The sequence below is a fragment of the Osmerus eperlanus genome, chromosome 5, assembly GCF_963692335.1.
Source record: "Osmerus eperlanus chromosome 5, fOsmEpe2.1, whole genome shotgun sequence".
NCBI classification, from domain to species: domain Eukaryota; kingdom Metazoa; phylum Chordata; class Actinopteri; order Osmeriformes; family Osmeridae; genus Osmerus; species Osmerus eperlanus.
The window spans coordinates 22,225,987-22,241,198 of NC_085022.1; the positions used below are offsets into that span (position 1 = coordinate 22,225,987).

Genomic DNA, 15,212 nt, shown 5'->3' on the forward strand with positions numbered 1-15,212 from the left:
CACTACCTTCTGGTGGAGAGCAGAGGTATCACATCTACTGGGTTGGTCTATGGAGCAGAAGCTCAGGACACATAACATCCTAGTTCGTATAGTTATAGTACATAAGCGTGGTAAACTAGATATGAACCACAAGATTACAACCCACTTCCAGTTCTCCCATGTAAACCTCTGCAGCGCTGGAACAGTTCATCCAAACTGACAAACAATCAAGACAGTTGGCCTTGTCACTGAGTCAAAGTGTTAATGTTTACTGTAGTTCTACAGTATACCAACACAAACATGGAGCATTCACATGCCCGGTTAGATCATTCTCATTTGACAAAAATATCTGTGTACATGGCAGTAGAGTTGAAAACAAAAACAAAGTGAATAGAAGCATTCAAATAGTCGCCTTCCTCGTGAGCTCTCTCTCTCTATTCCCATTGGGCGGTTCAACAGTGGGCCGTTCTCCCGACAACCAATCAGAAAGTCAGTTTGGTCTTTTCACACAGGAGCACGCACACCTGCTGCCCTGATGAGCGCACACTGGGAGGAGCTCTCCGCACTCAGCAGCCTCTGCAGATCATCAACATTAAAGTAAATCACCCAATAAATACATTCTGAATTTGGTGACACAGTGTGTGTGTGCTCCACGTGAATATATATACATTTAAACATTGATAAAAAAATTACAAATTACTAAGTGTTTTACATTTAAAACAGGTCTTGGAAAGTGCAGACTGAAATACACAACCCACTGGACAGCTGCAACAGTCCCTTTATCTTAGAACTTCATTTGTATTTCTTTATTTTTTTATCTTCTTCCTTTTCCTCTCCTCCACCAGCAGTTGTTCCATCATCCCTGATTGTACACGCTAGGGTCACGTGACCCACGCTAGGGTCACGTGACCCACGCTAGGGTCACGTGACCCACGCTAGGGTCACGTGACCCACGCTAGGGTCACGTGACCCACGCTAGGGTCACGTGACCCACGCTAGGGTCACGTGACCCACGCTAGGGTCACGTGACCCACGCTAGGGTCACGTGACCCACGCTAGGGTCATGCTAGAAGCCCACTCCCTGAAGGTGGTCACCCACACAATTCTGTTTGGCTCTCTTTCTCAATATTGTTTATAGATGTCATTATAAACACACCCCTGTAAACAAGTACTCTTTTGTCCTCATGGATTATAAATACTGTTTTGGTAAAATCCTCCTCATTAAAAGATAAGACGGCGTGTGTGTGAGAGTCTATATCTAGACAAAAACACAGAATTGCACTGATGGAAGCTTCGTTTATATATATTTTTGTCTCTCATCCATTTCTCTCTGTTTGCGATGCCTTTCGATCCTTGTCACGACTCCTCTGTTTGGCTTCAGCGTTACGCCCCAAACACTTCGGAGGAAGTGGAGCAGGAAGAGACCAACGCTGTTAATCTAGCTTGTGCCCATAGGGCCTATTTTACAAACAACACACACACACAAGCACACACACACACACACACACACACACATCAACAGTATTGCGGGGAGTATAAAAGGACACATCCATGTACAAAGGAGGGATGGAAACTCCTATCACTCCCCGTCATTCTTCTTGTTCATTCTTCTTGTTCATATAAAAACTAACAGGTCCGAGATAGTGTGCTCTGGCTCAGTCCAAAGTGCACAGGTACTCTGCTGTCTCAGTCCACATACACACAGCAGGGACGTGGTGGCTGTGGTTATTGCTATGGCGCCCAGGCTCCTCCCCCTTCTCGGAGGTGGTGGTGGTGGTGGGGGGGGGGTTGTAAGTGTGAATAGAAAGAGGGGGGTGGGGGCGGTGGGGAGGAGGGGGTCAGTCTTTAGAAGCTGATCGGAGACCAGTCTTTGTCTGTCTCTGTGCATCCCCCAGCCCTGCCCACCCCCCAGGCTTTGTGATTACAGTCAGTGTGTGTGTGTGTGTGCGCGCTCAGGTGAAGACGTAGTTGAGGAGGAGCTGGGAGAGCAGGAGGACACAGAGGACGAGACAGTGGCGACCCGTGAGCGTCACACTGTCCTCGGACGCACGCTGGCGAGAAAGCTGCCGGCTCAGAGCCACCAGGTTCCTACGGACACACAGGTGGAACACACAGTCACAACTAACACTACTGCCATCTCCTCCAAGTGTTGCTTAAGACTGGTGTGTGTGTGTGACCTGTCTCACCTCTGCATGTCCTGCTGTGTGCTCTGTATGGACGCAATGGAGGCCTCGATCCCAGCTATGTCCTTCACTTCCTTGTTGCACCGTGAACACTGATTCAGGAACCCTGGTCATGTGACGGAGGAGAGGACAGACAACCTGGGTCTTGTTACGCGTTTCTGGATTATTTATTGTTTGTTTTTGTTGGTTTTAAAAATATATATATCGGCCTATATATCGGAATATCGGATTTTTAAATCAGCAAATATTTGTATCGTATCGGCCTTAAAAAAATTGGTCAGGCTCTAGTTCAGGAGTGTCTTCCAAGAGAGAGTTAGCCCCAAACATTGCGGGTAGCCAAACATGAAGCATACATTGTGAAAATGTGTGTGTGTGAGTCTCACCCTCGTTATCAGAAGACTCATGTGTGGGTTCAGGAGTGGTGCTGCTGCTCTCAGTGTTCTGGCTGCAGCTGGACGGCTGACTGCTGCTCTTCCTGTGCTGCCCATTCAGCTGGGCCTGAACACACACACAGGTTTGATAACTACCAAAAACAGCCCAGAATCATACATGAAAAACAGGAAACAAAAGAGAGAGCAAGAGAGTGACAGCTAGTTTGCTGTGTGTGTACCTTCTGCTGGCTGGCCCAGGTGTGGCTGTAGGACAGTGTGTGTGTGTGTGTGTGTGTGTACCTTCTGCTGGCTGGCCCAGGTGTGGCTGTAGGACTGTGTGTGTGTGTGTACCTTCTGCTGGCTGGCCCAGGTGTGGCTGTAGGACAGTGTGTGTGTGTGTGTGTGTGTACCTTCTGCTGGCTGGCCCAGGTGTAGCTGTAGGACAGTGTGTGTGTGTGTGTGTACCTTCTGCTGGCTGGCCCAGGTATAGGACAGGCCGTTGTGGCGCCTGTGGCTCCTCTCCTGGGTCTGGATCAGTCCGTCCTTCTCAAACTGGACCAGGCAAGTCTCCGGGTCCCAGGGCCTGGTGCTGCACCCAAACACAGCACACTGGGTCAGGGTGCGCAGACGGACCTGGGTGTGCACTACATGTGGATGGTACTGTGGTGTATGCATGCGTGTGTTCCATGTTGTGTTTGCGTACTCCATGTGTCTGTAGGTCCACTCCTGTGTGTCGGGGTCCAGGCAGAACAGTCTGGAGCTCCAGGGCTTGTCTCCGCGGTCTCGAGCCTCTGTCCTCTGAGCCTCCTCCAGGACAAACTTCTCCTGTGTGGCCCGGTTCTGGTCCCGGTCCACTATTGCACTGGTAACATGCTGCCACAGTCTGGAACACGGACACACACCAATTTCAGAATACGGCTTTTAAATAAAACAACATGAGTTCAAGTGTGAGACAGTGTGTGCGTGTGTCTGTACCTCTCCGACTCAAAAGGCCCCTGCTGGTCGACCTGGACCACCTGTCTCTTGAGTCTGGTCCTGCGGACCTCTGGAGTTGGGTTCCACAGCATCTCCTGTTGCCCTGAACGCCTGTCCTGCAGGAACACCTCGCCGTCCTGACACACAACAACAACAACATCATGAATCAACCAAAGACCATACCATACATGCAGAGTGGATCCTCCCAGCCTGGGTACAGACTGGAAGAATCCTCGCAGCCGAAAACAGGAAGTGAGAGAGTAAGAGGAGGAAGTCAAGTCAGGCGTATGTTGAGAGGTGCAGAAATGGAGAAAGAGAAGACGGAAAGAGCAGTGTTGGGTCGTGTCGTACCCAATGACCATCCACTGTAGCCAGTAGCTCCTCCCCCATGTGGATCTTTCCAGAGATTTGGTTGGTTGAGGAGGCTCCTCCTAAGAAGGGCTGCAGACATGATGCACCAATCAGCACAGGGACTCACAGTACACACCAATCAGCACAGGGACTCACAGTACACACCAATCAGCACAGGGACTCACAGTACACACCAATCAGCACAGGGACTCACAGTACACACCAATCAGCACAGGGACTCACAGTACACACCAATCAGCACAGGGACTCACAGTACACACCAATCAGCACAGGGACTCACAGTACACACCAATCAGCACAGGGACTCACAGTACACACCAATCAGCACAGGGACTCACAGTACACACCAATCAGGACACACACCTCAGCTTCCTCAAATGGTTCCTATATTCTAGGAGTTCTAGTTAGAGAATCTCCACTGGCATGTTTTACTCCTCTAAATGACTTCACCTGGGCTCAAATGTAGGTGTTCTGGATGTGGAGGACAAGAGGACAGCTGTACCTTGAGCTTGAACTCGAGCTCGGCTGCATATCTGGTCTGCTCGCACTCTATGGTGATCTTCCCTCCAAGCTCCAGGCTCATAGTGCCGTACAGGATACCTGGGAACAGAACAACCCACACACACACACACACGTCACACACACATCCATCAACAGAACGTCAGAACTGTCGACCCCTTCTGACACATTCTCACGTACAGAAAGCGAGGACTGAGCCTATGCCAGTGAGAGAGACTGGGACCAGCAGGGGCAGACAGAGCCACGCAGCCCAGGCCCACAGCTCTGTTACACAGGGCGGAACAACAGAGTCCTAGATCACCATGACCCAGCACTGTACCCATTAAAGCATCAACAAAGATTCCCTTTCTCTTTCTATTCTTTCTTTTACTGACCTGACGTATTGAGGGAATGATGAAGACATGGTGAGAAATGATCCAGACGACCAAACTGTTAGTTAGAATATAGCCTTCAGTCCAGTCCCTACCTTTGCAGTGTGCGTAGGGCATGGTGATGACGTACTCCTCCTCTCTACCCAGCAGAAGCAGTCTGGCCTTGCCGTCCAAGATGGCCGACAAAGAGTTCCCTTAAACACCAAAACCACACAGGAGACTCATTATCTATGAGAAATAACACAGCAGACTGGACCTGTCATCGTACCGAGATGTACGAAAACTTTATTGACAAATTGACAAGATAGATGACCGTTTAAAAAATGATGCCTATAGCTGCAGGGCCCAGTAAACAGGTGAGGTGTGAGAGTCTGTACCGTAGAACTTGGACTTGGCCAGGATGCTGCCGCTGAGAGAGAAGCCATCTTTCTTGTTGCAGATGTAGAAGGCAGAGATGGGAGGGTGGTGGGACACCTGAGGAGAGGGACGGAGAGAGCAGGTGTTGAGGTCACGGAGAGAGAGACACGTAGAAAGAGAGGTATGTGCCGTTTGAGTGAACGTGTGTGTGTTGGCGTGTGTGTGTTGGCGTGTGTGAAGCCTCTCACCTGCTCTGCGATGTAAAAGGTGCAGCTATTTGTTTGGGGGTGGAGCCAGCAGCAACGAAACGTCTCACCCAGGATTGGGTTATACGGCTTCTTCAGACCCTACAACACACACGCACACGCACACACACACGTCAAGCAGCTCATCAGATATGTAACCCATCACCACAGTGGCACACCCTGTGTAGTGCCAGCAGCCTGACTGGATGAACCAGTCCCACCGGCAGAGCGAGCGTCAGATCCAAGACAGCCCCTTTGTGCTAGCACAGCCTAGCCCCACACCAACCCCCCAATCAAACCACAGGAGTCACAAAGCACGGCTTCAAATGTGACACCCTTAACACCCAACTACAGAGAACAGCTTCCCAAGTCAAGCAGTAACAGACACAGAAGCGTGGGAGTTAGAGTTGCTAATGTGTTAACTCATTAAGGCAAGTACAGTCATTCAGAAGGCTGTTGCCATCCGGTCGGAACAGTGCTTACCTTGGGCTTCTTATAGAAGCCAGACAGGTACCAGCGTACCACCTGTTTGATCCTGCCGTACGGGCTCTCCTCCAACACAGCCCTGTGACAGAGAGAGAGGAGGGGGAGGTAGAGGACAGAAAAGATGGTAGACACCGTAGGAGGGTAGCGTTCAGCTTATGAATCTCTACTCTGACACCGGTGGTTAGTTGTACATAAATAGGGAGCACTCTACAGCCCCTGTGTCACATGTACTCATCCAGGACCCTGTGGGTCAGACTCATATGGGACCCTGTGGTCCACGTGACTCACTGTGAGAGCAGGCTGGCGTGGAAGTAGTAGTCTGAGAGCTTGTCGAGGAAGGAGCGGGGCTCCAGGATGAAGGTGGGCAGCACTACCTTGGACAGGTCCATACCTGGCCGCAGCTGCTTCAGCAGGGTCCACATCAGACCCTTGTTCTCCTCCGACACCGTCTCCGTCTGGGACGCCTCTCCGGCCTGGGGCGGGGCACAGCAGGGTCAGCTACGTCTGGGTGCTTTTATTCATTTAGCAGACACTTTTATCCAGAGTGACATCCATACACAAATGCAGTTAGATCAGATAGGGAAGCCAAAGGAATCTAGGTCGGCTAAGAGCCCATTTATCACCTCCGCAGCGGTCAGGAGCAGCAGAGCAGAGGTGCGTGCGAGGGAGAAGGAGGCGGCCATTTTGTAAGTCTCACCTCGGCCATCTCCTCCTGGCCCTGCTCCACGTAGGCTGTGGCCTGCAGGCCAGGAGACAGCTCGTCTGATTGGTCCATGTCGCTCTCCTCCGTCAGCCTTCCGTTGTCATTGGCTGCTGTGTCCCAGTCCTCGTGAGCTTCACGCTCTGATTTGTCAGAGGAGCCGTCATTCTCCATGTGGTGGTTTCCTAACAGGGCCTCATTAAACCTATCAGAGGAGAGACAAGAGGCCGGGTTAGCACATGCAAACACATGTGCATGACTCATCATTATAACCACACATTCATCCCCTCAGGGGAAGGACAAAGACCAGTGTTACTGTGCTACTGGATTTATTTGAATGACTCGTCAGTATAAATCACCATACAGCCACTCATAATAACCAACTAAGAATTTGCAACAATTTCAATGCATTGATCAAATCATTTATGCAAGGTAACTGACATTAGTCAGTCATAAGACATCATTGGTATAGAGATGTTCAAGCAGCTCCGAGGAGCAGCCAGGCGGCATCACCGTGACGACACACGCCTCTCGGAACATCTCAAAATAGACCTTCGGTGGGACTGAAATCTAGGAGTGTCTAAAAATAGACCAGCCCCCAGTCCAGATGCCCCCCTCCCCCTCCTCCCCACCTCGCTACAGAGGGGCAGAACGCAGCGGGGCGTGGAACCCCGGGGACCGGACAGTGATGTCATCTGTCGTGTCTGGTTGCCGAGGCAACCTCGCCCATTTCTCCTACCTAGGAGGGGTCTGAATGTCACAGTCAGTGATCGCTGAGGAGGAAGAAACACAAAGGACTCCACAAACCCCACAGAGCCAATCAGATATTCAGTGTATGGTGTTTCAGTGGCACAGCTATCACTCAACACAACAATATCCGTAGAAGCGTGAGGGCTGGAGGGAAGAGAGCTTACATAAGAGGTGAAGCAGACAGCTAAAAGGCACAGCTATCAGGACGCTAACAGGAAGCCGTAACACTTGTCCCTCCTGCCTCTCTAGCGGACACACTCCCCGTTTACCTCACCTTCCTCTCTACGTCTCCCACACCCCCTCATGTCTGCCCAACACAGTCACCAACACAGTCACCAACACAGTCACCAAGGGCTCCTCCAGAGGAAGCAACACCCCACATCTGCCACACAGTCTGCCGTCAGATATCACCAAGTGCCATGAGACATTACTGCAGAAAAGACACACCCTAACCCATGAAGTCTGTCTTACCTCCTATACAAACTGCAACGCTCAGACAGATCCCAGATAGTGGTACAATAACAAGCAGTTTCCACCCTCCTGCCCGGCACAGACTGTCCCCTTCCTCCACTCCTGTCGTCTCTTCTGAATAAAACAGTGTGTGTGTGAAAACCAAGCACTGAGTCATAGCAATATGTCTCCTTGTCTGCTCTGCCGCGCCTGCTTCCTGAAAGTGTTTGAGTGTGTGAGCGTGTGTGTGAGCGTGTGTGTGTGTGAGCGTGTGTGTGGCTGCTGCACCGCTGATGTCTCTCTCTCTGGGTGGTGTAAGGTTAACCTTCTCTCCAATCCTTACTACTCCTCTGCCTGTCATGTGACCCAGTGGTGCTGTACTGATTGGCAGGGGAAACAGGAGACTAGATAGAGCTGAGAGGGCCAGAGGAAGAAGGGGGTGGGGCATAGAGCTCAGGGGGCCAGAGGGGGAAGGGGGTGGGGCATAGAGCTCAGGGGGCCAGAGGGGGAAGGGGGCGGGGCATAGAGCTCAGGGGGCCAGAGGGGGAAGGGGGCGGGGCATAGAGCTCAGGGGGCCAGAGGGGGAAGGGGGTGGGGCATAGAGCTCAGGGGGCCAGAGGGGGAAGGGGGCGGGGCATAAAGCTCAGGGGGCCAGAGGGGGAAGGGGGCGGGGCATAGAGCTCAGGGGGCCAGAGGGGGAAGGGGGTGGGGCATAGAGCTCAGGGGGCCAGAGGGGGAAGGGGGCGGGGCATAAAGCTCAGGGGGCCAGAGGGGGAAGGGGGCGGGGCATAGAGCTCAGGGGGCCAGAGGGGGAAGGGGGCGGGGCATAGAGCTCAGGGGGCCAGAGGGGGAAGGGGGCGGGGCATAGAGCTCAGGGGGCCAGAGGGGGAAGGGGGCGGGGCATAGAGGAAAGAGAGACAACAGATGAAAGTCTGTATATCTCTAAATAGGCAATAAAACATTAGCATCAAGCCCCAATGCAGAACTAATTGAGTTAAAGCACAGATGAGGTAGCTTAGAGAAGAGAACAATAGAGTACAGTAGAGTCCTCATTCAATGATGCAATTTTGTTTGTTATTTTTGTGGGGAATTTTTTTTTCAAGCTTTAGTAGAATTTCTTTTTGGAAAATATTTTTTACCCTTTCGAAACATTTTTTCAACCTTTAAAAATGTTTTGGGGCAAATACTTTTCAACCTTTGAAACTTTTTGGGGTAAATATTTTTTTCAACCTTTCAAAACGTTTTGGGCCAAATACGTTTTCAACCTTTCAAAACATTATTGGAAAAATATTTTCTCAACCTTTGGGTTGGGGAAAATATTTGTTGTGCACAGTGCATGAACATGTGTTACTCACTGCAGTATCTCTGCATCTGTGAGGGGGGTGGACTGCAGCAGGTGGAGGATGTGAGAGCACTCTGACGAGGTGCTGACATCACAGTCCTTTCCTGTCTTGGCCGTCAGCTTGTACAGGCTGGAGCAGCTGAGGGCCAGCTCGAGAGCATCCATCCAACACCGGCCTGGAGAGGAGATGGATGGGGACAGGTGGAGGACTGCTTCAGCAGGGAGGTATTAGACTATTAGTCACACACACTTATTGTCCTATCCTAGTGGTGCCCAACCCTTCATTTCCATTCAAAATTGTGTTCTAACCCTAACCCCCCCAGCCGTAACCCTGGATTTCATCATAATTCTAAACAAATTCAAAAGCATTTGAAGTTATGGGGCACAAGGGGAAGTTACCATCGGACTCGGAGGCAGCTCTGAAGATAAGGTAGTTACTGGGCAGAGGCTGGGTGATGGAGCCGACATTCTCTCCTCTCGGACCCTGGAGACCAAGTACAGTGTTGACACCTTGATTAAGTCAAGTCAGAATATTAAATGGCAACAGATTTGACCTCTCTGCGAAGTCTTGTGAAAATATCGGTAAAAAGTGATTCCATACTTGAGTTATTTTAATCTAAGTTTACATCGAAAGGACAGCTCGAAGATGCAAATGCATCTTCTAGATTTAGAACAGAAAGTACTGTTAGAAGCTAGACGATGATTCAATATCTTCTTAAATAGGGGTACGCCGGCTAACCTTGATGGCCCAGATAGACTTGTCCAGAGGGTGGTAGAGTTTGAAGCAGAAGCCGTCCTTCTTGGAAGGCCTCTCGATCAGCTTGCATGCGTTGAGCAGGATGGTGCCCACCCAGTGGTCTGCCTTGGGGGTCTTGTAGATGAGGAGGACCCCGGGCTTCAGGGCACACCATAGCTTGGTCCAGCTCTTCAGGGAGCCACGGATCTGCAGGAAGCATCAGGTACCTTCAGGCTCAAGCACTCCTCTTTACGCTCTCTTCTGTTTTTGAGACGCCTGACATGGGCTGTGTGTCATGTGATGGTAGCATGGTGTGTACTGTCTGTCAGGCCTACCTTTAACCAGTCGGACATGATGACCACGCTGGGGTCCTTCAGAGCGCTGAACAGTTCTTTGGCTGCCCGTTTCTTCTCCTGTCGGTAATTCTTCTTTTGGACCTGCAGCACACACACACACGCAGTGAAATCTCCAAACATGATCATCATATGTCCACTAGGGGGAAGTAGAGCATCATCACCATGATCTTTGGTTAAATCTGTGACATTTAACATGCATAATTGAAAATAAAATGACACTTCTATTCTTTGCTCAACCTGAGAAGAGACAGGTTATATGTATATAATTATGTACCGAATACCTTTATCGTTATCACACAATGGGATCTATTGAATTTTTTATTTCTCAGCATCCTTCACCCCTGACCCCTTCCTGCAGACACAGGAAGTGATGCGTACCTTGAGGGACTCTTTCCGGGCTAGCTTTTCCGTGGGGGAGGAGCACTCCTTCTCCAGACCATTAAACATCTTGGACTCAGACTGAACCACACAAACCAGAGGGAGGAGAACGCAAGAGGAGGAAAGAATTAAGTACACAAGTTCAAAGCAGAAAGGGAAAGAAAGGAATGAGTGAAATAAACATTATTATGAAGCAAAAACGTGGCCATTGTTTGTGCCCACTCAACCAAAACATCCAGCCCACTCCCAACCCTTCCATTAACAGGACATACCCCATATCCCTGGATACCATAGCATCTCTATAGCCTGTATCTACAGACCCTGGAGGGAAGTACCATGCAGGTTTCCTGGGGCTGTCCAAAACAGGTGGATGATCTCCCCAGGTCCTAGAGGTGTCAGAATCAGACCCCTACACTCAGCATTTTACTAGGGGAACCCATGAGTGCTAAGTGACCTATGAACCACATGATACAGCCAACAGGACACCATAGATGAGGCAGTTCCGAGGATAATGGCTTCTGTCACTATTCAATAATATGAAGGTTCAGTTCAACCAGGAAGACTTGTACTGGTGAAACTGTGCATAAAGATGAGTCACCTAGGAGATCTTTGTTATCAGTGGCTATAGGCCGGTTCTTCCCTCCTTTTAGGACTCGGTTCTGGTGGTTTTGACTTGTATGTGATTCAGATTTATTGTCCAGGGACATCTGGCCCAGACACACACGCACAAAAGAATAGTCATAGCCCAGTCCCTTGTGTGGAGGAGCGCCTGTGATGCTGGGCTGTGCCGAGGCTCCTATTGTTCCTAACAGTGAAGAGTCCTCTGGAGCACACCAGCTGCGGCTCAGCAACACTCCACACACAAACACACAATCACACAATCCTGGGATAGGAGGACAGGGCACCTCACACTGCACACACAAACACACAATCCTGGGATAGGAGGACACGGCACCTCACACGCTGGAAAGGATTAATGATCTGCTGAGCTGTGAAGCGGCAATACTGTTGAGGCGACAGGGTAGCAGAGCGCAACGTGACAGGATTGAACACAGCACATTAGTGAGTGGTGGGGGAGTCAGGGTAAGTGCTGTGCTGGATGAGGCTGACGTGTAGCTGTCAAGGGTGTATGGAAGTGGAACACTGGTACAAGCCACAGATTAAATGCCTGGAGGACATCAAATCAGCCAATGACAGTGAATCTCAGAGCCCAGTGTTTAAATCAGGATTTGCCTTCTTACCTTGCTGCTGGGCGACTGGGCGGGACTAAGTTCATCACTCAGCATTGATAGGCCATTCCTCTCTGACTCACTTCCTGGTGATGTAAAGGAACACATTAACTGTGAGTACATGGGGCAAACTCCAGTAACATAAAACGTACTAAACCTACAAGACATCTTACAGTGCAAGGCAATAAAAAAGCCTGTATATGCAAACGCTAAAAAGACAACTGAAGACATTCAGATGATTTCTATCTAACACAAACATTTATTCTCATCCAGGACAACTAAGTATAGATAATACATAATTATTTGAGTAGACGAAGGGGGTGAGCTTGGCACCGTACCTGGACTCAGAGGGTAAAGGTCACTGTCCCCCCCATAGGACAGGTTCCGGGTCAAGGCGCGGGTGTCTATCTTCGGCGGGGAGGTGGGGGTGGGACACAGGGACAACCTCCGATGGAACAAGTTCTCCTCCTTCATCCTGTCGGCCTTCTTGTCCTCTAGAGAGAGCGAGGGAGGGGCAAGAGAGAACACAATCAATCCAAACAGTTACACATTTCAAGTACGATTAGCTAAAGAATGAGTCGACTCCAAAATATGAATAACAATCCTCATGAATGTGGACACCTACACAGAAGTGGTGAACCACTGACAGGTCTCCTCTACAAGTCTCTCTCTCACTGACAGGTCCCCTCTACGAGTCTCTCTCTCACTGACAGGTCTCCTCTACGAGTCTCTCTCTCGCTGACAGGTCTCCTCTATGAGTCTCTCTCTCACTGACAGGTCTCCTCTACGAGTCTCTCTCTCGCTGACAGGTCTCTACGAGTCTCTCTCTCACTGACAGGTCTCCTCTACGAGTCTCTCTCTCGCTGACAGGTCTACGAGTCTCTCTCTCACTGACAGGTCTCCTCTACGAGTCCCTCTCTCACTGACAGGTCCCCTCTACGAGTCTCTCTCTCACTGACAGGTCTCCTCTACGAGTCTCTCTCGCTGCTCTCGCCTCCTACACTGCCCGACTCGACACCACACAGGAGGAAGCACACACACACACGTCACCCGGCCCACACACACACACACGTCACCCGGCCCACACCCGGCCCAGTATGTGTCTGTGACGGCCCGTCGTCACGGTACCAGTGGATGTGACAGACACGCAGACCCTCACACTCTGGGCAGCCACACCCCCTCACCCCTGGCCTCCCCTCCCCCACTGGCAGCTTCCATGTCTGGGAGAGCCAGTCAGCCGTGTACCCCCCCCCAGAGAGTGTCTGTCGCTGGCCAGAGGTCTGGAGGCTCATCCTCACACATGGGGCCCATGCCTACTCAGACACAACACTCTCTCTCTTACACCCACACACACACACCCACACACAACTGTTACTCTCTTGTCCCGCTTTGATTAAGCTGAGATATGCATGTGTCTGCCTCACACAAGAGCAAGCATACATTTGATGAATGAAGGACTATTCAGCATCTTTTTTTTTTTTTAAACATGGGATGAAAACATGTGGATGACACCTCTTCCAACCGCACATGTTAGGCTGCTGGCTCAGGAAAGCACATCTAGTACCATGAGCTCTTAATCCCTGCATTAGAACTCATACTGTGTGACAGGGTGAGGTCTTAGAAGGCATTACTGGACAGCAGTGTGTGTGTGTGTGTGGCATTAAAAACAATTGAGAGGCACCCCGGCATCCCGTCCTGCAAGGGTCATCAGGTTCTGGAATGATGGTGAATGCCTCTGCTCAGTACACGTAGGCAACACACACCCCTTACTTTCTTTGCTAGTGAGAGAGAGCCTTTCCTCACCTTCTGCTGTGAGTCATGCTGCATCCACTCAAAGACTTCTGTGGCCTCTCTCCCCCTCTCCCTCTCTCCTCTCCCTCTCTCCCTCTCCCTCTCCCTCTCTCCTCTCCCTCTCTCCTCCTCTCCCTCTCTCCTCCTCTATTCTCCCTCGTTTCCCTCGTCTCTAGTCTCTGACAGAGTGGTCACATGGCTCGCAAAACACCTCATTTGTGATGAGCTGTTTTTTTATTAGAAGCAGATGTGATGGTACGGTGGGGCTGCCTTCAGCACACGTTACACGCTACACGCTACATGTTACACGCTACAACTGATGAAAAGGGGAGACGTCCATTAAATGCAGTTGTCTGCAGATACTGTGAGAGTGGAGATTTCTAATAGATTATTCATGAATTTATTACTGAACACACACAGAGTGAACAGACCCAGAGTGAACAGACCCAGAGTGAACAGACCCTGAGACACGTGAGAGGAAAGGACAGAGAGAGACAGACAGAGAGAGTCAGAGAGAGACAGACAGAGAGACAGAGACAGAGAGAGACAGACAGAGAGACAGAGACAGAGAGAGACAGACAGAGCGACAAAGAGAGAGACAGACAGAGACAGAGAGAGACAGACAGAGCGACAAAGAGAGAGACAGACAGAGTCAGAGAGAGACAGACAGAGCGACAAAGAGAGAGACAGACAGAGTCAGAGAGACAGACAAAGCGACAAAGAGAGAGACAGACAGAGTCAGAGAGACAGAACGAGAGAGCGTGAGCAGAGAGCGAGATAAAGTGAGCGAGAAAATATAAACGGCTAAAACCTGATTCCCCCACCCTTCCCTGCTTGGGTGGTCTATAAATAGAATTCAAGTGCTGCAGTGTGTGTGTGTGTGTGTGTGTGTGTGGAGTACAGTATGAAGCCCAGGGTGGGGTGCAGATGTAGTCTGTGAGCCTCCAATGTTACACACCAACACCAAGACACAATGACAGAGTCCAAGTTCGACTTCACACATGAACCTCCTCTTCCAGCCCTGGGGCCTGGCCATGGTGGGAAGACACAATGATTGACGTGGAAGACCCAATCGCAGCAGTCTCTCAGCTGCAGGGCAGGATTATTGGTAAGGCGGTGTGTTTGGCGCTGCCAGAAACGGTATCTTTCTGCTTTTCTTTGTTTAAGGGGGGGGGGGGGGGATTACACAGGATCAGGGTGTTTGGGAGGGGGGGTGTGACCAGTCCCTGCTACGGTGGCACTTGTAGGGTGACCAGTCCCTGCTGCGGTGGCACTTGTAGGGTGACCAGTCCCTGCTGCGGTGGCACTTGTAGGGTGACCAGTCCCTGCTACGGTGGCACTTGTAGGGTGACCAGTCCCTGCTACGGTGGCACTTGTAGGGTGACCAGTCCCTGCTACGGTGGCACTTGTAGGGTGACCAGTCCCTGCTGCGGTGGCACTTGTAGGGTGACCAGTCCCTGCTGCGGTGGCACTTGTAGGGTGACCAGTCCCTGCTACGGTGGCACTTGTAGGGTGACCAGTCCCTGCTACGGTGGCACTTGTAGGGTGACCAGTCCCTGCTGCGGTGGCACTTGTAGGGTGACCAGTCCCTGCTGCGGTGGCACTTGTAGGGTGACCAGTCC

The 15,212-nt window shown here is 50.9% G+C and overlaps 1 protein-coding gene across 4 annotated transcripts in view; it reads right to left on the reverse strand.

Annotated features, from left to right (window-relative positions):
• Positions 1 to 235: 235 nt before the first annotated feature.
• Positions 236 to 15,212, reverse strand: part of osbpl5 (oxysterol binding protein-like 5) — a 31,154-nt gene continuing 16,177 nt past the window's right edge. Inside the window, exons 3-24 of one of the 4 annotated variants that reach the window (XM_062462712.1) lie at positions 12,138 to 12,293; positions 11,812 to 11,885; positions 10,571 to 10,651; positions 10,172 to 10,273; positions 9,840 to 10,043; positions 9,500 to 9,584; positions 9,114 to 9,276; positions 7,780 to 7,893; positions 6,556 to 6,763; positions 6,147 to 6,331; positions 5,856 to 5,937; positions 5,376 to 5,474; positions 5,148 to 5,244; positions 4,866 to 4,964; positions 4,383 to 4,480; positions 3,860 to 3,949; positions 3,509 to 3,645; positions 3,237 to 3,416; positions 2,999 to 3,122; positions 2,546 to 2,660; positions 2,166 to 2,268; positions 236 to 2,067 (exon numbers count right to left, since the gene is read on the reverse strand). In XM_062462712.1, the coding sequence (XP_062318696.1) occupies positions 1,932 to 2,067; positions 2,166 to 2,268; positions 2,546 to 2,660; positions 2,999 to 3,122; positions 3,237 to 3,416; positions 3,509 to 3,645; positions 3,860 to 3,949; positions 4,383 to 4,480; positions 4,866 to 4,964; positions 5,148 to 5,244; positions 5,376 to 5,474; positions 5,856 to 5,937; positions 6,147 to 6,331; positions 6,556 to 6,763; positions 7,780 to 7,893; positions 9,114 to 9,276; positions 9,500 to 9,584; positions 9,840 to 10,043; positions 10,172 to 10,273; positions 10,571 to 10,651; positions 11,812 to 11,885; positions 12,138 to 12,273 (2,712 nt within the window). In that variant the 5' untranslated portion in view covers positions 12,274 to 12,293 and the 3' untranslated portion in view covers positions 236 to 1,931. Of the gene's footprint in view, positions 2,068 to 2,165; positions 2,269 to 2,545; positions 2,661 to 2,998; positions 3,123 to 3,236; positions 3,417 to 3,508; positions 3,646 to 3,859; positions 3,950 to 4,382; positions 4,481 to 4,865; positions 4,965 to 5,147; positions 5,245 to 5,375; positions 5,475 to 5,855; positions 5,938 to 6,146; positions 6,332 to 6,555; positions 6,764 to 7,779; positions 7,894 to 9,113; positions 9,310 to 9,499; positions 9,585 to 9,839; positions 10,044 to 10,171; positions 10,274 to 10,570; positions 10,652 to 11,811; positions 11,886 to 12,137; positions 12,294 to 15,212 lie in introns of all 4 variants that reach the window. The other 3 variants (XM_062462711.1, XM_062462713.1, XM_062462714.1) reach the window with 3 other exon arrangements.